The 21,782-nt window shown below is 46.4% G+C and overlaps 1 protein-coding gene across 8 annotated transcripts in view; it reads right to left on the bottom strand.

Annotated features, from left to right (window-relative positions):
• The window catches only part of LOC140418616 (adhesion G protein-coupled receptor B2-like), a 1,340,408-nt gene that overhangs the window by 419,929 nt on the left and 898,697 nt on the right, over positions 1–21,782 (bottom strand). For all 8 annotated transcript variants that reach the window (XM_072502156.1, XM_072502149.1, XM_072502159.1 and 5 more), the window contains one exon: positions 17,250–17,376. In XM_072502156.1, coding sequence (XP_072358257.1) covers positions 17,250–17,376 — 127 coding nt within the window. The remainder of the gene's footprint in view (positions 1–17,249; positions 17,377–21,782) is intronic.

Genomic DNA, 21,782 nt, shown 5'->3' with positions numbered 1-21,782 from the left:
AGGGTTTCTCAGTCTGGAGAAAATGAAGTTCGCTCTGAGAGGATCAATACAGGGATTCGCCCGGAGTTGGCAGCCGTTCATCGATTTCTCCAAGAAAAATTGAACGTCAACAGTAAGGGGGGAAAGGGAAAAGGGGGGGGTAGGAAAACAGTAGGCATGGCGATGTTAGATAAGGACAGGGAACTTAGTATACGGGTAATTGGGGACAGGGTGGGAGAAGTGGGGGAACTGGTTTATTGTTTGTTGTTCTTCTATGGGGTTTTTTTTGTGCGTCGGCCCGTGCAGTTGTTTTAGAAATGTCAATATGTTAAATTGTGAAAATTACAAATGCTTCAATAAAATATTTTCTAAAAAAAATAGACGTAGTGAGGTGTTTGCCTTGCAGGGCCAGATTCTGGTTTCAACTGCAGCAACTGCAAGATGGTTGATGCACTCAAGGCTGAAGTGAGCAACTGGCTGCTCAGAAATAATATAAATAAAATATCAGAAAGGGAGAAGCTATTTTATAGATGAGGTATTGGAGAAAATCATATTTTAGGATGGAGGAGAAGGATGGATATCAAACAGAAGTTATAGTGAGCGAGTGAGGCTGGTGTGGTCAGACTTGGTGTTCCCTTATTGCTCTCCTCGAGAGAAAAAGATAATTTTTTTTCTTTAGTAGATTTCGGTTGGCAAGGATGAGCATGGAGGGAAAAGAGAAAGAATAGCAGAAATGTAAAAGATAATTTTTTTTCTTTAGTAGATTTTGGTTGGCAAGGATGAGCATGGAGGGAAAAGAGAAAGAATAGCAGAAATGTTGTGATATTAGGGGTTTGTCGATAGATGATTTCAGAGTACAAGGACTGAGGATCAATTCTCCTGGTTGACAAAATGCAATAGTGGTCATCCATGTGGGAGCAATAACAGAGGTAGCAGAAGATGAGAGGCTGTTGTTGATTCTCTTCCCACACCTCGTGGTTGCAACCTGAACTGAGCATCAATGAGCATGTCATGGTTGAGTAAAATAAATGTGACCATAGTCCCCTCTCCCCTTTGAGAGCTGACTGGTGGTGATTTAACCTGAAGGTCACCACACCTAAGGTGAGGGGCAAGGTTGAGAAGGTAGGGCGTCATGAATAACCTCAGCCACTACAGAAACTGAACTTGCACTGTTGGCATCGCTCCGCATCACAAACCAGACATCCAGCTAATTGATTCCCTGTTGAGTAAGTGACATTTGATAGCACTGTTAACGGTATTTCCATCAGTTTGCTGGTGATTGAGAGGAGACCGATGGGCCGATAATCGGCAAGGTTGGATTTGTCGTGTTCTTTGAGGACAGGATATATTTGGGAAATTTTCCACATTGTTCAATAGATTCCAGTGCTTTAGCTGTATCGAAACAGCTTGACTTGGAGTGTGGCTAGTTCTGGACAAGCCTTCAGTACAAATGTTGAAATATCATCAGGGCTGATGGTCTTTGCAGTATCCAGTGTCTTCAGCCGTTTCTAGATATCACGTGGAGTGAATTGAATTTGCTGAAAACTGGCATCTGTGATGCTCAGGACTTCAAGAGGAAGCTGAGGTGGATTATCCACTCGGTACCTCTGGCTGAAGATGACTGCAAATGTTTCACCCTTGTCTTTTCCACTGACCTTCTAGGCTCCCAATCATTGAGGATGGGAATGTTTGTGAAGTCTCTTCTTCCAGCTAGTTGCTTAATTGTCCACCACCGTTCACAACTGGATCTGGCAGGACTGCAGAGCTTAGATCTAATCTGTTGGTTTTGGGATCTTTTGACTTTCATCCTTATTATTTTTCATCCCTTCCCCACTCTGTGTTTGGCTGACTTGTGTGTGTGGATAGAGGGTGGGACAGTTAAAGGGGGTAGTAGGTATTACCTTATTGTTATCCAGTTGTATTTACTGCATATTGCATTATAGTTCTCATTATAAATAAACTAAATTTGTTTAAACTTAAAATCCTGGTGACTGTAATTATTAGGCAGCCAAGGGCCAAATACTTGGGTATTCACTTGGTGTTGAGACTCCCGGATGAGTGGGGCTGGAACTGACCACATGCTTGCCCAGGATGTTGTGACATAATTTGGAGGCTTGTCTGTGATCTTTAGAAAGCAGACAGCAGATTTGTGTTACAGTGTAAATTAAAAGAGACACGAGGTTGTAGTGGCATAACAGCATGGCTCTGGAAGATGTTAAAAGTTTTCTTGCGGTGGAAGACTTATCTCTGGTTTATCTAAACGAACTTTGCAAAGGCACGCTGGTCAAATTAGTAGGTACATTAGAAATAGAGGTACCAGTAAAAGCAAAGAAGCTGTAGATAATTGAAGTAATTGCTCAACATTTAAATTTGAACACAGCCTGGGTCATGACAACAAATCGGTGGAATTGTCGAAAATCCAATTACAAATGAAACAATTGGAAATGCAGCAAAACCAAAAAGAAATGGAAATGCCGCTAAAGTAAAAGGGAGCTGATGCAGAAAGGCAGCAAAATAAATGGAGTTGGAAGTGAGGAGGTTGGATTTAGAGATAGGAAAAAGAAAATGAGAGGGGAGAAAGAAAAATAGAGGGCCTTCCAGCTTAAGGCACTGGAAATGAGTGGAGAGTTGCCAGACAGTAGATGGGTGCTTACTCCTAGAAGGAACCCGGTGATGATATGTTTATATTTATACAGGCCCTCCCAAAATTTGATGAGAAGGAGGTAGAATTTTTTTTAAGGGCTTTTGAGAAAATAGCAACCCAAATGGAGTGGCCAAGAGCAAAGTGAACTTTACCCATGCAGAATAAACTGACGGAGCGGGCACAGGGTGTTTAAGCTTCTCTGTCAGAGCAGGAGTATAAAAATTATAACGTGGTAAAAAAGGTTATTCTGGATGCAGATGAATTGCTTCCCGAAGCATGGAGGCAAAAGATTTGGAATTTAAGGAGGCAGCTGGGACTGACATATGCAGAATCTACTCTCAATCATCAGTAAAATGATGGAAGGAGTCATCAACAGTGCTATCAAGCGGCACTTACTTAGCAATAACCTGCTCACAGCCGCTTAGTTTGGGTTCCAAGGTCATTCAGCTCCTTGGTTTAAATATGGACAAAAAAGCTGAAATCCAAAAGTGAGGTGAGAGTGACTGCCCTTGACATCAAGGCAGCATTTGATCAAGTATGGCATCAAGGAGCCCGAGCAAAGCTGGAGTCAATGGAAATCGGGGGAAACTCTCCACTCATACCTAGCACAAAGGAAGATGGTCATGGTTTTTGGGGGTCAGTCATTTTAGTCCCGGGTCATTGCTGCAATAGTTCCTCGGGGAAGTGTCGTAGGCCAACCATCTTCAGCTGCATCATCAATGACCTTCCTTTCAACATAACGTCAAATGTGGGGATGTTCACTGCTGATTCGTGACTCCTCAGACACTGAAGCAGTCAGCGTGCAAGACCGGGACAATATCCAGGCTTTGGCTGACAAGTGACAAGTACCATTTGCACCACACAAGTGACAGGCAATGACCATCTCCAATAAGAGAGAATCAAACCATCACCCCTTGGCATTATTGCCATAACTGTCACTATCCCAATATCAATATCCTAGGGGTTACCTTTGACAAGAAACTGAACTGGAGTAGCCATATAAATAGGCTAGGAATCTGCAGTGAGTAACTCACCTCCTGACTCCCCAAGGTCTGTCCATCTACAAGACACATGTCAGGAGTGTGATGGAATACTCTCCAGTTGCCTGGACGAGTGCAGCTCTTACCACACTAAATAAGCTTATACCATCCAAGACAAAGCAGCCCGCTTAATTGGTGCCCCTTACACAAACATTCACTCCCTCTATCACCGACGCACCATAGCAGCCATGTGTATCATCTACAAGATGCACTGCGGGGACTCACCAAGTCTCCTCAGGCAATACCTTCCAAACCAAAGACCACTACCGTCTAGAAGGACATGGGCAGCAGATACATGGGAACACCACCACTTGCAGGGTCCCCTCCAAGTCACTCACAATCCCTGACTTGGAAATATATCGCTATTCCTTCACTATTGTTGGCTCAAAATCCTGGAACACCCTCCCTCATATCACAATGGATATACCAACACCACATGGACTGCAACGGTTTAAGAAGGCAGCTCACCACCACCTTCTCAAGGGTAATTACAGATGGGCAAAAAATGCTGGCCTACATCTCGAAAAAGAAATATTTTTTAAAAATTGAAAGGGTTAAGCAGAACAGGAGGGGATTTTACTAGGGGCTGGGACACGGTGGGGGGTTGGTCTGGGGCGCGCGAGCCGGCCAAAGGGGGGGAGCACTATTTCACGGGCCAGGCCCGCGAGCGGCCTCCCCCATGTAGCATGGCACAGCCGCTGCAGGCCGCCGCCGTGCGCATGCGCAGACCTGGCATTCTCCGGAATGTATCGGCAGCTAGAGCCGGGTACTCTACGCTGCCAGCATGCTAGCCCCCAGCAAAACGGGGAATTGGTGGCCGTTTTACGCCATTTTTTCTGGTGTAGAACACCACCGTCCCCACGTCAGCGTGGGGACATAGCCCCAGAATCAGAGAATCCAGCCCAAGTTGTTTCTCCAGAAAGCCTGCTTCCTGTTAGTACTGCATTTTCGAAAGACCCCGAATGAATGAATGACTCTACAAAGAAGACTGTTACCGGCTGTAATCCAGAGCATCTAGTCTGCAAGCTTGTGTGGAGAAAGTGTGCTAAAGAACCACCATCAAAAGCAAAAGCTCTTATTTCTTGATTTTTATCCTAATTATTTTGGACTCCTCCCCTTCTGTGTTTGTCTATCTTGTATTTTTGGGTAGAGGGTGGGACAGTTAAAGGGGTAGTTGATATTTGCTTGTTGTTACCCAGTTGTGTTTACTGCATGTTTCATTATAGTTCTTATTATAAATAAACAGTAATTCTGTTTAAACTTACAAACCTGGTGACTGTAATTATTGGGCAGCCAAGGGCCAAAGACTTGGGTATTTTTATAAGAATTATTGGCTAATTCACTTAATGTAACTCTGGACGAGTGGGACTGTAACTCTCGCGCACTTGCTCAGGGTTTTGTAACAGACTACATCTGGAGTATTGTGTACAGTATTAGTCTCCTTAGTTGAGGAAAGATGTAAATGCATTAGAAACAGTTTAGAGAAGGTTTACCAGATCAATACTAGGAATAGGAGGGTTGTCTTATGAGCAAAGGTTGGAATGGTTAGGTTTGTATCCACTAGAGTTTAGAAGACTAAGAGGCAACTTTAAGATCCTGAGGGGCATTGACCTGGTGAATGTTTACTCTTGAAATGAAAATGAAATGAAAACCGCTTATTGTCACAAGTAGGCTTCAAATGAAGTTACTGTGAAAAGCCCCTAGTCGCCACATTCCGGCGCCTGTTCGGGGAGGCTGTTACGGGAATTGAACCGTGCTGCTGGCCTGCCTTGGTCTGCTTTCAAAGCCAGCGATTTAACCCTGTGCTAAACAGCCCCTGGTGGAGAATTGGTGGAGAATTGAGAACGAGCGGTAGAATTTAACATTGACCGCGCAGGCACTCAACCTGGAAAATCATTAAATCACAGGTGATGACATTGGCGGGCATCCTGATGTCATCGTGCACATGCGCAATATCTTGACCGGTGGGCGCAGCCACAGATTCGCAGCGCCCCCCCGCCGTCTGTAACGGAGGTATTAAGGGGGATTAAACCTCCAATTGAGTACGGTTTAATATTGCCCATGTGATTTTAAGCTGTTGCACAGGCAATACTGGAAGGCGGACCGACTGAATTTAATCATTTTGCATGCTAGGGCGGGATAAAAGGTCCCTGCTGAAAACGCTAGCTGAGGAGTTATGCATTTGTAGGGGTGAGGTGGTATTCCGGCGTTTTGAAAGAGTATTTTCTGTGTGGGTGATCCTTCGGTTTAATCACCACTAGTCAGTTCGCCCCCTCAAAGGGGAAAGCAGCCTATGGTCATCTGGGACGATGGTGACTTTACCTTACCTTTTGCACAAAGTTGTGTCAAACTGGTCACTGATGCTCTGTTCAGACGAATGAGAAGATTCATCCATTTCAGGATGGACCAAGCCAGCCAGGCTGAGCGGAGGAACCATTGCAGGGCTCTCCCGCGTCCAGGGTGTCATTGATTGAACCCATGTAGCCATCAAGGCACCAGTTGGCCAGCTGGGTGCCTTTATGAACAGGAAGAGCTTTCACTCAATGAATGCTGAGATAGTCTGTAACCACAAGGCCCAGGTTCTGCAGGTGTGTGCAAGGTACTTCAAGAACACGTACGATGCATACATTCTTTGTCACTTGGTGCCCAGGCTCTTTGTTGCTCCAGCTTACCTTGATGGGTTATTGATTGGCAACAAGTCTTACCTGCTGAAAGGTTGGCTGATGACAGACAAGGATAGAAGCTGAGTAAAGATATAACCATTGCTATGTATCCAAAAGGATGGTGGTGGACATTGGGGTACAGAAGCTAAGGTTCAGATGCAGCAAACAATCCGGGGGCGTCCTGCAGTACATGCCTGAGCGGGTGTCGCTCACAGTGGTCTCTCCAGAGATGAACATCTAGAACAGGGCAATGCTGCAGTACTTACCTCAGATATGGACACCAATGAGGGCTCAGATGCTGGCAGCCAGAGGGTGAGGATAATGAGGGTGCAATTCGGTCCCTTCGGGGGGAGAGAGACACCAGGGACACCCTAATTCAGTAGGTCTTCAGATAGGCTGGCATGCCCTGCCATCCCACATCGTCAATGGGCACTATCCTAATCTTAAAAACATAACACTCATCCATTCCATGAGCCCATATCCTTCCAAATAAGGTTTTACACCCTGGGCATTTCTGAACACATAATGATAATTCTTTCACCAATGCAGCACACAAGACTTTTCTGGCTTGAGGCAGTAGGTCACTTCTGGTGATAAAATCAAGATTAAACAAATGAATGCAATTCCATTAACATGGTTCTTCAAATGAAAAGAAAGCAATATCACTCAGTGCGGACCTCTTTTTGTGACTAGCGTGTCGTGAGTTTCTGTTTGCGGGTGACATGTCTAGCTGCCCCCCCCCCCCCACAAACAGTGGCATGAGAGGCAGCTTGCTGATCATGTTGCCCTGCAGGTGCAGAATACCTTGGCGGTCGTCCTCTGGTAACCGGGCCTTGAGTAGGCACTGCCGGGATGGTTCTCTCAGCAACATTGCTGGGGAACCCCTGTGTCCGCGGACTTGCAGGGTGGAGCAGAGACTGGCAGAGACGGACGAGCTGCTGCCCTTGTCTGGGGCACCGTTAGAAGAGTCCACAGAGACGACAGCCACCTCGTCCAGCATTCAAAGCTGAGTCCTCACCTCCTTGCTTACCAATGGAGGATTGTCAACCATCGGTGATATTAGTTGCCGCCTCCTTATCCCAGACATTAACCTCCTGAGGTCAGTGCCTGTGTGAGGGCTGGCAGGTCTGACCACAACCCCAGTACACATCATTGCACTCCTTGAGCTGCCTCTCCATGAGTCGCCATTCTCTCAATGGATGAGGTTGTGTGCTTGGAGGTCAGGGTAACCACAGCGCTCATGCTCTGCAAGGACACTTCTATGACAGAGACCATGGCATGCAAAGTCTTGGAGATCCCTGCCAAATCTCTCCAAGCATCCAACATTTGCCACTTTATGGTCGACTCCAGAGGCTCTTCATCTTCCTCGGACTTAACATGGTCCTTGTCTCCAGCAGTCATCCAAATGTTGCCGCTCTGGGAATTCCCTGCCTCTACCATCTTCCCCAGTGAACGTGATGTGCCCTCACTGTTGTGCCCTAACAACACACTCAACATGGTCATGACCACCAGTGGGCCAGTATCTGCATTGGTGTTAGGTGTAGAGATATCGTGTGCCACGGGTGTCAAGAGAGGGCCGTCGGCCTCTTGGCTGGCTCTGGTGGACAGCTCATCTGAGGGATGAAAATAAAGGGTAAATTTCATGACACATATCACACAGATTAAAATCTCAGCACATGTTGGCCATCATGATCATCCTCAGTTGCATTCTCAGTTGAAACCAGCGGGTAAATGCGGTTGTTCTGATGGACAAAATCCTCTTTCATCACTTTCAGCTCGCATCTGTCACGCTTCAGCCCAATGGACTCTTATTTTCCTCAGAGATGCCAGGCAGGTCTCTGCGACCTGACAATCTGCAAATTGTACGCCCAAAGCTCCCAACTCATATCCGCTGAGAGGCCGGCGAGTTCAACGACAAACCTCTTGATTTTTTCAACGGATACAATGAGAACTTAAATCGTCAGCTGAAGTCCTTAGCAGAAATGTAACATTGAATAACAAAGCAAGTGAGACCGTGAGAAACAGGCAGGCTGACCTGTCACATTAAAGGTAAGCGGAAATGGTGGATTGCTAGGTTCAGACGGCATGGGTCACAAAGGTCGGCCAGCATGAGTCGTGAATGTCAGCCAGAGTGGGTCCCAAAGGATGTCCAGTTGGTAAAAATGGGCCTCGGGCATGAAAGTTTTAAAAAAACTAGGTTACGTGGGTTGACCATGATAGAATTGCGCCTTAAAGTATTTAAAGATGTGCACTTTAGGTGGGGTCACGGGGGTAGAGTGGGTGTATGGGCCGAGGTATGGTGCTCTATCGGAAGGTCGGTGCAGATTCGAAAGGCGTGGCTAGTTCTGGAGCACTACTGCGAGAATGTTGTCAGGGCCCATAGTTTTTGCAGTATCCAGTGCTTTCAGCCGTTTTCAGATATCATGTGGAGCAAATGGAATTGGAATCTGTGATTCAGTGTATCACAGGAGGAGGCTAAGATGGTTCATTCACTCAGCACTTGTGGCTGAAATTGGTTGCAAATGGATCCCCACTGAGGATTGGATATTTGTGGGGAGCATCCTACTCCAGTTAATTATTTAATTGGCCATGTCCATTCATGACTAGAATGGGCAGGTCTGCAGAGATTTAAAAATGTGAAATCTTGTTCTGTCATTCTTTTAGCTCGTAGGTGAAAGTTTGAATCTCTTTCAAAACGCAATGAAGATCACCACAAAATTTTCACATTTTGTAGGATTTCGAATCCACATGCTGACATGCATTCACACATACAAGGTTTCCCAGTGATCTTTGGTGTATTATAAAATAGGTACGCCTATTGCTGTGACTTTACTCGAAATAGATCATTTGGGCGTGAATCTCTGGAAGATTTCTGAGTGTGCTAGTGAGCAGGAATTACTGCGAGCCTCCCGGTGCTCGGTCCAGCGAGGCTGGTAACGCAATTCAATTGTTAATTGGCCCACTTAACGAGGCCTCGCAGGGTCTCACCACAAATGACCATTTGCCAGCTGATTCCCCTAGACCATGCTTGCCAACCCCATGCTACATTTGCTCAGTCAACTCCGGCTAGCTCGCAATAATGGCGCCGAGGAGACCAACCCCTAGATTCATGGGATGCAGATTTGGAGAGGATGCTAGATGCATGGAGGCCAGGAGGGATGTCCTGTTCCCCCGAGGATTCAGGCGTGTCAGCCACAGGGCAGCCAGTGCTGCCTGGATGAGGTGGTGGCATCTGTGAATTCGGGGAGTGTGACCAGGAGGACTGGCTTTCAGGCAAAAGGTCAACGACCAACACCGGGCAGCACGAGTGAGTAGACACCAATGCCCCATTCCCCTCCCCGCCCAAGGGAGCATCCACCCCCAATTCTCCATGCGCCCCCAACCCTCTCTCCACCCCCTCACTTCACACCCCCATCCCACCACTGTGAACCATACATGTGGCTGACGATGCCGTTTCTGTGTCTCCGCAGGAAAAGCTCTCCCACAATCGCCAGGAGAGGGCCCAGACTGGCGGATATTTACCGGACCTCACTTCCTTCGAGGAGCCTGCTCAGGAAGTGACTGGGTAGCCGAGGACAGGGTGGTCACTCACACAGAGGCTGGCGAATGCCACAGAGTTGAGGAACCAACGGGCTCCACCTGGAAGACCTGTCAAGTAAGAGTTGTTATTGCTTTACTGACTGACCCATTCCTCCCACTGACCATATGTCCATTCTCCCGCAGGTCCTCCAGCCGATGGCATAAGCCTATTCAGGGCGGCACTCTCTCCTGACTCTCAGGAGAACACCTTGGATGAGAGCTCCCAGGATGCAACTGTTATAGTCGCGGCATGGCTGTCATCCGCACCCTCCACCAGCGCAGATACACACACCTCGGTGGGACATGTTAGTGGACAGGCTTCTGGGGCACATTCTGGTGAGCACCACACTACTGACGATGCACATCAGGTGGAAGCAAGAACCCCCAGATGAGTCAGCAGTCAGAGGGCTGCAGGATCCCAGGACCCAGCTGGGTCCCAGCCTGATGCTGAGCCTGCATACCCAGAGATACCCAGAGCTGATTGAGACGATAGGGAGGAGCCAGGGTTTCAGAAGAAGATGTCAGCATCACAATCGCTCCAGTAGATCCACAGCCACTTGGAGGAGTCCCAGAGGCTATGGGCACAAGAGATGGCACCAGCAATGTGTGGCACCGACGCAAACACTGCTAGGGTAACGACCGCAGTGGAGAGCCTGGTATACGACGTTGGCACCATTAGTGAAGGTGTCCAAGGCGTGACGCAGTCGCTGACGGCCATGGCTGAGAGTCTTGGCAGAATGTCCGAATCACTGGGGGATGTGACCCAGTACCAGGCTGACTTGATGAGGTTCTGCAGGACATATCCCGCTCTCAGATGGGCATGGCCAGGATGCTGAGGAGCTTGTCCCAGTTGCAGGTTGTCACTGAGCAGCATTGCCAAGGGCAACGACATGATGGGACAGACATTCGGTAACCAGATGATGATGCAGAGCCAGATGATGTAGGGGGCAGCCAGGGTTCAAACCAGCTGTCTCTCCGTCCCAAGGTGAATCCCAGGGTCCTGTGGGGCTATGGGGCACTGGGTGCCAACCTGGACCTGTCCCATAGAGTGGAGGTAGTGGTCACCAGTTCCCCCAAGTTTCACCCATCTGATGAGGTCACGTCTCGAAGTCAGCACACGGGATGGGGTGGCACAGCTGTGCATGTGCCGTCTACAAGTGAGCCAGGGCCCTCCGGCCTAAGAGCCCCCAGTGGACGCCCGCAAGGGGAATCAAAGGCCACGGGATAAAGTAGGCAGCTGGCTGCCTGCACATCTTTGGCGGGAATCAACGGGGCGGGCAACACCGGCGGGAAGGAGTGGCATGAACCACTCCGGCGTCGGGCCGCCCCAAAGGTGCGGAATCCTCCGCACCTTCAGGGGCTAGGCCGGCGGCAGAGTGGTTTGTGCGGGGAAGGGGCTTGGCGCCACGCCAACCGGCGCCGAAGGGCCTCCACCGGCCGGCGCAAGTTGGCACATGTACGGAAGCGCTAGCATGTGCTGGCATCATCCCGGCGCATTTGCAGGGGTATTCATCTCCGCGCCGGCCATGGCGGAGGATCACAGAGGCCGACGCGGAATAGAGTGATCCCACGGCACAGGCCTGCCCGCGGATCGGTGGGCCCCGATCGCGGGCCAGGCCACCGTGGGGGGGGGGGCACCTCCGGGGGCCAGATCCCGCCTGACGACCCCGGAAGCCGCCCGCGCAGCCAGGTCCCGCCGGCAAATACCTGGTGTAACATGCGCCGGCGGTACCGGCCCATCTCGGGCCGGAGAATCGGTGGGGGGCCGCCGACCGGCGCAGCGCAATTCCCGCCCCCGCCAAATCCCCGGCGCCGGAGAATTCGGATGCCGGCAGGGGCGGGATTCACACCGCCCCGGGCGATTCTCCGACCCGGCGGAGCTAGGAGGGCAAAACACGTATATGATCACTGAGGGCACAGCAGGAAGGGGAGGGGGTTATGGAGGGGGTGGGGAGGGGGGTGGGAGGAGGCACCATCAGAAGAGTGGCGAATTATAAAACACATTAAACACCCTTGTGCACAACCAGTATGATGCGTCTGCCAATTTCTTCCACAATGCGGGACGACTTTCGATCCCTTGGACCATCTTTCCAGGCATCTCCCCCTCTCCCTGGCACCCGCCCACCTTCCGGCCATGGACATGTCGCTGGAGCTGAGACCTAACCCTGGGTGTTCATATGTTGCTTGTTGCTTGTGTGATGTTACCTCCCATAGTGTTCAAGCACAGTGATCAGGCATCCAGGTGTGATTTGGCACGGTGGCGCAGCATGTAGCACTGTTGCCTGCGTTGTTGAGGACCTGGCTTCCATCCCAGTCCTGGTCTGTGCAGAGTTTGCACATTCTCCTTGTGACTGCGTGGGTTTCCCCCCACAATCCAAAGATGTGTAGGTTAGGTGGATTGGTCACATTAAATTGCTCCTTAAATGGAACAAAATAACTGGGCACTCTAAATTTAAAAAAAAGGGGGGGGGGGAGGAAAGTGATTGTAATGCTTGGCAATGACTCCTACATGCTACATGGACCGCCCACCCACGGGAATCCACTTGGGGTGGGTGAAGTGCTCACTTAATCACAATTGCCAATTCCCTATTAGCAATAGCCTTCAGACGCATGGCCAGATGCCTTGGCAGTCGATTCGGGTTATGGGTGGTCAATGGGGCAGATGGGCAGGGACAAGGGTTGCCCCCAGAATAGATAAACAATCCGGGATTAGCATGATGGTGCCGCGAGCGGTTGCCCCCGCAGTGCCTCTCCCCCATCCTCCCATGGCGGCCCACCCCTGCGGAGGGGACCCACTACCAGCGAGCACAGATGTGGCAATCCAAGCGCCCCCGGCTCTTTGCCTGTGAGCAAAGATGGCTGCTCACCTCCTCAGCTCCCCACAGAAGCACGTTCGACAGGTTCGCATTTTTCAAAAGGAGTACTAATCTGAATAGAGGTTGAGTAGATAGGATTATTTTCATTAGAAAGACGGAGGTTGAGGGGGGACCTCATTGAGGTCTACAAAATCATGAGGTATAGGCAGGGTGGATAGCAAGAAGCTTTTTCCCAGAGTGGGGGACTCAATTACTAGGGGTCAATTACAAGGTGAGAGGGGAAAAGTTTAAGGAAGATATGCGTGGAAAGTTCTTTACGCAGAGGGTGGTGGGTGCCTGGAACGCATTGCCGGTGGAGGTGGTAGAGGCGTGCACGATAGCGTCATTTAAGATGTATCTAGACAGATACATGAATGGGCAGGGAGCAGAGGGATACAGATCCTTAGAAAATAGGCGACAGTTTTAGATAGAGGATCTGGATCGGCGCAGGCTTGGAGGGCCGAAGGGCCTGTTTCTGTGCTGTAATTTTTCTTCGTTCTTTGTTCTTCTAGATAGTTTCTGGTAATGTGGAAAGAGATTATAAAGTAGATTTTTTAGTTTCTCAGATCTTCGATAAACAAGGGAGTCAGGAGGTAACATGGCAAAGTGGAGTTGAGACCACAACGAGATCAGCCATGATTACTGAATGGTGGAACAAATTTGAAGGGCTGAACAGTCTATGCCTGCTCTTAAGTTCTATGTTCATATTTGATGATGGATCAGATTTAACTACTGGTTTTGCTTTGGCAAGGAATATTTGCCTGGTGTCTAAAATCAGTGAGAAAGGAATTGAAATGTATTTTGTATCATTTGAGAAAATCGCTACAAGGTTACAGTAGCCACAAGAAATTTGGACGATCCTATTAAGCTTTTTGGTAAGACAATTATTTGAGGTTTATTTGTCTTTTAGATGAATAATATGCAGTTTATGACACAGTTAAGACTGCTGTGCTTAATGCATATGAGCTGGTTCCAGAAGCTTGCAAATAAAAATTTAGTAACTTGAGGAAGAGACAAAATCAAGCTTTGGTGGAATGAGTTGATAATGAACAGGATACTAATGACTATGAGGGCAATAGTAGAAGTGAAAAGGTATAGGGGATAGGAATGATTTAAGGGGATTAGCATGTTATTATTGTCAAACGACAGTACATGTAAAAGCAGACACCTGGAATTACAGACCAAAACCAATGGCTTGTGAGAATGCTGAATCAGTCAGGGGTGCTGGTGAAAAACTGATTCCATCTAATGTATTTACAGTGGTTGCATATCAGGACATAAGAAATTACTTGAGTTTTGTATCTGAGTACAAAATAGCGTAATTTTTGTCTGGTAAAGAAGTTCGGCTCAAAGCTTAATGTCAGCAAAATTCCTGAACTTTTTGCCAGATAGTTCACTGAAAAACAAATGTACCGTACAGATCATTGATGAACCTGTTTGCCTACAGAATTGTGTAGTGAATTTAAACTGTACTTTTGTCAATGTGTCTGTCATTGTAGGAGTGTTGTAAAAATTGCCTATTAATTATGTGATTTCATAATAGGGAATATCCTCGCAGATAACGTGATATAATTTCCTGGGATCGGAGACAAATCTACTGAAACTGACAATGTACTCAAAGAATTAGGGACTCTTTGTAATCCTGTTCTAGAAAGTGCTGTTTCGGCTAAAGATATGTCCAGAGAATCAAAAGCTCAGGCTTCTGAGAGTAAAGACCAAATCAGTTGTGCCGCCTATTTGTCAAGGATATGGAAACAAAATTAACTTTGATCACTATAAGAAAGGAAAAACTAAACCATTTGAAGGAAGAACTTTAATAATTTCTGTAAATGAACTTTAAATCATAACTGTTACATGTGTTTGATTGATTGTGGTTAAAAATCGAGAAGCGGGTGGACAGACTGTTTAATAATCAATCTTACAGCATGGGGGGAGAATGATAATCATACTTTATGCGGTAAATTATTTGCAAATTGTTAAAGTTTTAGACTGTTACAAGTTGTTATATTTTGGATAATGTTTATGAAAACTCACTGTGATGTTTATGACTTTTCATTCTTTATGCGGGGGGGGGGGGGATGTTGCAATTGTGAGGTTTATAAGATTATTATGTTTTAGGACTGTGTCTTTAAAATTTAGGCTAAAAGAAAGGGGTTGTGTGACCTGCTCTGCAGTCTTGACAGTAAGCACGGGTGGTTTAGTTATTTGAAATCAAAGGTAGGCTTAGATTGTTTCACTGAGAAGAAGGTGCAAGGTATTTACGTTTGGAGACAATGGTAATAGTCTCTGGGTTTTCAAACAGTACACTGTGAATCTCCAAAGTCCCAGAAAAGTGTTGAGAAAGTTTGGACGTAAACAGTTGTGCTTTAACCTGGCCACATACTTTTCAGATGAAACGCAGTTAGGCCAAGAATAACACAAATAAAATTTCTACTATATATATATATGGTTAATGTGTTTCACGTTGCTATGGGAAAGAATGTGAAGGAAGCCATTTCTGAAATCAGGTTACAGGCTCGTGCTACAGTGAGTATGACAGGCAGACAGCAGAGGTTCAGTGTGGTCAGCAGAGAGAAAAGGCTGCTTGACTTTTGTGAACCACCATGGCAGGAGGGCAACAGTCTCCAGTCAAAGAGACACATCCTGCAGCCTTCTACATATTCCAATAAAAGGTATGGAAGGCAGGAGGAAGAAGAATCATTGGAACAGGTTTTACTGCTTAGTGGTGGTTTTACGAAACTCTGAAAACTGAGGAAAGTGCCTGAATATGATCAAAGAATGTTACTACTTGGTGAATTGAGAATCCACTGGAAGCTGAAAGCCACTGTGCCAAAAGGACTGTAATCCTGTGGAAACTGCATTGAGTGATGAGTATAAAGGAGAAATGCTCCTCTCTGGGGTTTAAAGTATAAATTGCCTACAAGGAATGAAAATAGTATTTGGTCAATAGTATTTTTTAGTCATTTGTTACAGTAGAAATTTTAAACCATAAAATCATTCTGGAAGTTTGACTCTCTTTTTACAAGTTATTGACCTCTATGGAGATTGTAACAATATGTTTAGCTTCAAGATAATTTTCTTTTCCCTCTTTAATTTTCTGTTCCCTCTTTGAGCAAGGAATCAATTATCTTTCCTACCACTGATGGTAAGTTAATTGGCATATAATTTTCTGGACTCGTTCTCTCTTTGCATATATAGGAATCATATGAGCTGCCCGGCAATTCACTGGTGCTATCTCTTTTCTAATGAATTTACATAGCAAAACCTTTTTTTATCTTCGATGCTTTTCTATCTTGTTTTGTTCTCATCTTCTAAATGTTCTCATGTTGCCATGTTTGTCTCCAGAGTAAATAACTGGGCAAAGTGTATTTAATATGTCTATCATTTCACTAATATTACCTGTGAATTTATCATGTGGTCACATGGTGGTCCCATTATTCTGATTTGTCTTTTGTTCTTCAAGGGCTTTCAGAATATTTTACTTATTCCATATTTCTTGATAATTTAATTTTGTAGTATTGCTTTGCCTTCCCAAATATTTTTGATTTATTTCCTAATCTTTTCATATTTTCTTTTGCTATCCTCTCCTTTTTTATCTCTGTACAAAATAAACATTAAGAATAAAGCACAGCAATAATCCAATGTTATCTACCTCTTCACCAGTCATGGTCAAATCTATCATACAAAATCCCAAAGGCCACAGATCTGGATAAAGTACATAATCACTACAGAGTTTCCACAAGGCAGTACTTAAAATTCTTCAAGTTAAATTTATGCACCGATTTTAGGTTGATCAAAGTACCATTGCTCATTCAAATAAGGAATAGACCCAATTTGTTACGTGCTTAGGTTCACTGGTTTAACTGTGCTACCGGGATTACCTCAAACTGAAACAAATTATTCATAAATTATTGATCAGCAACTTTCTGTTAAAGTCATAATACAAAAACATCTGACTCGAGAATATCACCGCTAAGAAGTATTTTAGATGGTATTATTTTATTTTTTACGAAGTCATTGGCATTTTCTTTGCAAGTTAAAACATTTGATTTGTACGTGAATGTCACAAGCCCCGCAGCTCGCCTCAGGCAATCAATAACACACTGAAGGTGTGAAGGTTCACGGTCAACCGGGCTTAGAAGGCAGAGTGCTACCAGCAGCGTGCCAAACATTTCCAATTTCATAATAACCTTCATTGATCAATGTTGAGAAAAAAACTTAATTCCGTGTAACCATGTTGCACAAAATATCTTAATCCGTGATTTTAAAAAATAAATCAAGCTATGTACATAACATGTAGTGCGGTGTTTTTATGCAAAACACTCTTGGTAAAATTAATTAAATATTAGTTATTTTCCCAGATATTTTTATAAGACACATCAGCTAAATCTCACTGTAATTTCTGAAGCCTATGAGACAATATGAATTCCAAAACAGCCTGTAGGTGTGATATGCAATCAGGCATTTTATTTTTTGTTACAATACTCACCGAATCTCTCGGTTTCTGGGCTAAGATGGCGAAAGTGGCCAGTTGATTACAAAGACATATAGTGTGTGCTGCTTGTGTTTTCACTGTTTCACAGCTCTGAGGGTTCCAGCTCCCTGGACCAGAGTCCCTATGATAAAAGAGACAGGGAGGGACAGAAACATATCAGACTGCAGCCTGCTTTCATTCTGCTTAAATGAGTGACCACCTATGATAAAGAGAAGACAACGGGCAAACACAGAAACACACTGTAGTTAAGTGTTGTTCTATTAATCAAGACATGACCCCCACACTCCGCGTCACACCGGAGGGATCGCGCACACGCTACCATACTCTTTAATGAAAATATATTTTTTAAAGATCCCTTCAGACCATGTTTAGTCTGATGACCGTTGTCTTTTTCTCTTCAGTTTCCCACCTCCGTCACTTCTCGCAACAACTTCTTTCCCACGTTAGCCGGCACTCGTTTAATGCTCAGCGGCGAGCTGCCAAAGCCACTATCGCTTCTAGTCATCTCCTATCTGGGCTATGGATCGTGCCGCTAGATCAATTCTCTCCCCTCCCGCTAGCAAATGTCTTTGCAAATGGCCTAGATTCTGTCGCCGCTCGCGTTGCATTGAACCAAGTGCTCATGAACTGAAAGATCAGCAGCGGCGCTGAGTTTGGGGGATTGAATCGAGCCGGGACTACCGTGCAAACAATCACCTGTTTCAATGACGCGAGGTTTCCCAATATCAACCCCAAGTGTTCGACACACGCTAGCGTTTTCTAAACGCGACACGTATTGATTCTGTAATAATAAATTCTGCTGGATTTTAATTTAGCTATTTTGGAAAACAACAGATTGCAAAGGATCGAATACCCTTCCTTCATTTAATCAGAATGATTGAAACATTGCATGTCAGGAGAAAGACCACAATGAACTTCCAGGTCAGAAATTCCCCTGACCTTTTGTGGTTCAAAGTAATAAACCCCGCAAATGTCGGGAGGGCCAAATAATTGATGATAGTACAAACAAATGTCGACCTGTTTTAACAGAGGTTCCCAGCTTTCCCCACTGAGTTGGAACGGACACAGCGGGAGAGCTGAGATGGAAAATGGAACAGCATATCCAACACAACCAGGCGCCCTTTACAACTGCTGGATCCCGGTTTTCAACCTTTCAGAATTGTCCGAGAACATTCCTGGGACATTGGTGGGAGTAATACTGGCGAATAAAGTATTAGAGGCAATACAAAAAAAAGCAGAAAGTGCTGGGGAAGCTCACCAGGTCTGGCAGTAACTGACTTGTACTGCTTGAAGATTTCCAATTTGACTGGAAACGTAGGCTGGAATTCTCCAGACCTTGGCTATTAATTTTTCCCGCCAGTAGCGCACTCCCGCCCACGGGTTTCCCCGGAGGTGTGGGATGGTTACAATGGAAAATCCCATTGACAAGTGTGACGGGAAGATAGAATTGCGCCGCCAGCAAACGGTGTGTGGCTGAGAAACACCCTGCCATTAACTCGGGGCTGGATTCTGTGATCGTGAGGCTAAATGTTGACGCTGTCGCATTTCCCGACGGCATCAACATGGCCTCAGGATCAGCAATTTTGGCCCCTACAGGGGGCCAGCACGGCACTGGAGCGATCCTCACCGCTCCAGCTGCTGATCCCGGCGTCAACTGGGTGCTGCAGGGTCAACACGCGCATACGCAGTGGCTCCCATCTCTGCGCCGGGCCCCGACGCAACATGGCCTAGAGCTACAGGGGCCGGCGCGGAAGAAAGGATTCCCCCAGCACGAGATCCGGCCCGCCGATTGGTGGGCCCCGATCGCGGGCCGGGTCACAACGGAGGCCCCCCCCGGGGATCGGACCCTCCCCCACAGGCCGCCCCGGATCCTTTCACGCTGAGGTCCCGCCGGCTGAGAGCAGGTTAGAACGGCACCGGCGGGACTCGCTCGGCCCATCCCGGGTTGAGAATCGGCGGGGGCTGCATAGAGCGCCCCTGACTGGCGCCACGCCGACCACGCCAGCGCCAATGGCGTTGATTCTCCGCTCTGTGGAGAATCACGTCCCAGCGTGGTGCAATTCACGCCGATCGCGGCGATTCTCCGGCCCGTCCCTGGGCTGAGAGAATCCCGCCCTCTGTTCCTCTCTCCACAGATGTTGTCAGACCTGCTGCGTTTTTACAGAACTTTCTGTTTTTATTTCGGATCTCCAGCATCTGCTGTATTTTCCTTTCACAAAAAAGAACGTTTTTATTTGACATTTATGAAAGTATTGGAGACGGGAAAAAGCTTGCTTGACTGGGTGATTTTGTGATTTGACTTCTAGAAATACAAAATCAGAGCTGTTAACATTATCACCAAAGCACTGACAAATTGCCGAAACAAATACCAATGAATTATTGAGTAAAATCAATCCCATCTCCCCGCCCACTCTTTTCAATTCCCAGAACAGAGTTGTCAATACTCATACAGCTGGTGCAAACTGACTGTGATTCATGCCCCAGTTCAGACTTAAACATTTTATGGGTAACGCCACACAAGTGAGTACTGTTTCATCAGGGATCCTGCTCTTCTCATTGGACTTAAGCCCAGTTATTATGTTAAGAATGTGGTGAGTCTATCACTGCCAAGTTATCGAGTAATCGGAACATCAAATTCCAGCATCTGCAAATGTTCAATTAAACACAGATCTGGAAGTTACTGTCCAAGTTGTCCAAGCTTCAAATTTGAGTATGCTGGTATTAAAATAATGAACATGGCATTGTTGTATTCAGCCATTAGTTACCCACTGAACCTGCCAGAAAAAGTTAGGGTTTGTGCATTAAGGTAAGTGAATTTCTCACAATGGGTTGTGTTCATTACAGCAAACAGCCTCTCTTATTCCGTTATGTGGAGATGCTGGCGTTGGACTGGGGTGAGCACAGTAAGAAGTCTTGCAACGTCAAGTTAAAGTCCAACAGGTTTGTTTCGAATCACTAGCTTTTGGAACACTGCTCCTTCCTCAGGTGAATGAAGAGGTAGGTTCCAGAAACATATATATAGACAAAGTCAAAAATGCAAGACGATACTTTGAATGTGAGCATTTGCAGGTAATTAAGTCTTGACAGGTCCAGATGGAGCAGGTTGAAGAGGTGTGAATTGTCTCATGCCAGGGCACATGGTAGGATTTCGCAAGCCCAGGCCAGATGGTGGGGGATGAATGTAATGCGACATGAATCCAAGGTCCTGGTTGAGGCCATACTCATGTGTGCGGAACTTGGCTATAAGTTTCTGCTCGAAGATTCTGCGTTGTCGTGGGTCCTGAAGGCCGCCTTAGAGAAAGTTTACCCGAAGATCAGAGGCTAAATGCCCTTGACTACTGAAGTGTTCCCCGACTGGAAGGGAACATTCCTGCCTGGCAATTGTTGCGCGATGTGCGTTGTTTCTTTTCCTCCTTTTCCCTCACTTTGTTTTGCTTTCTGCATGTAATTTGACGTTGAATTTACTATTCTAATTTACTTATCCTGGTTTAGACTCTGTGGTCTGAATTTTACTGGCCCCTGGGTAATAAAAAGGGGATGGGGGCTGTCGATGGCAAAATTGCCGGGCACTGTGTCAAAATGACTTTCCAATGAAGTTCCACCACCAGGGAAGTTTCCCAGTTTTCTATTGGGGGCCACAAAGCAGGGCTGCCAGGTTTCAGATGATGCCATGTGCAGAATTGAATGGGTGGCGGGTTTCCCACCCCTCCATACCAGAAAAGTTGGTGGGGAATGCACCCCTGTCGATGTTGGTTACCCAGCAGCCATTTACTACTCCAGGAGCATTAATAAGTTACAGGTGAGACTTATGCCCCTCATCAGGAAGGAACACAGGAACAGGAGTCGGCCATTCAGCCTTTCAAGCCTGCTCTGCCATTCAGTATGATCATGGCTGATCATGAGCTTCAATGCCTTTTCCCCACACCATCCCACTTCCATTTACGTCATTGGTTTCTGCTTTTAACATATTCAATGACTGAGCTTCCACAGCTCTCTGGGGTAGAGAATTCCAAAGATTCACAGTCCTCCAAGTAAAGAAAAATCTCATCATCTCGGTCATCTGTAAATCTCGGTTGGAGTGACTTCCCCCTTATTGGAAATTGTGTTTTGTGGAAAAAGAAACAGATTTCCAGTCCAAATGATTCTTCTGCTAGTTTTGAAGAGAGGTCGAAATGTGATGGGTTTTAAACTGTTGAAGAGAGGGGTTGGCAAGTGGTGCAAAATAGAAGGGCAGGGTTAAGAGAGAGAGATCAGTGGAGATTTAACAAAGATGTTATGGACACAAGGCAAATGGAGTGGTCATGATAGCGTTAAAAACTAATGCAGGTGCCGATAATGGCATAAGGTAAAAGCAGAATGTGTTAATAGCAGAAATTGGGTTAGCATTATCTGAAAACGAAACATACGATCAAGTTACAGACTGGCCCTGTGGGAGGTGGCAGTTGTATAAAAATATCAAAATGGAGGACAAGCTTCATGGTCTGAAGTTGTTTAACTCAATGTTAAGTCCAAACGGCTGTAAAGTGC

Source organism: Scyliorhinus torazame, chromosome 1 (genome assembly GCF_047496885.1).
Source record: "Scyliorhinus torazame isolate Kashiwa2021f chromosome 1, sScyTor2.1, whole genome shotgun sequence".
Taxonomy (NCBI): Eukaryota; Metazoa; Chordata; class Chondrichthyes; order Carcharhiniformes; family Scyliorhinidae; genus Scyliorhinus; species Scyliorhinus torazame.
This window is presented reverse-complemented; position numbering and strand designations above follow the sequence as displayed.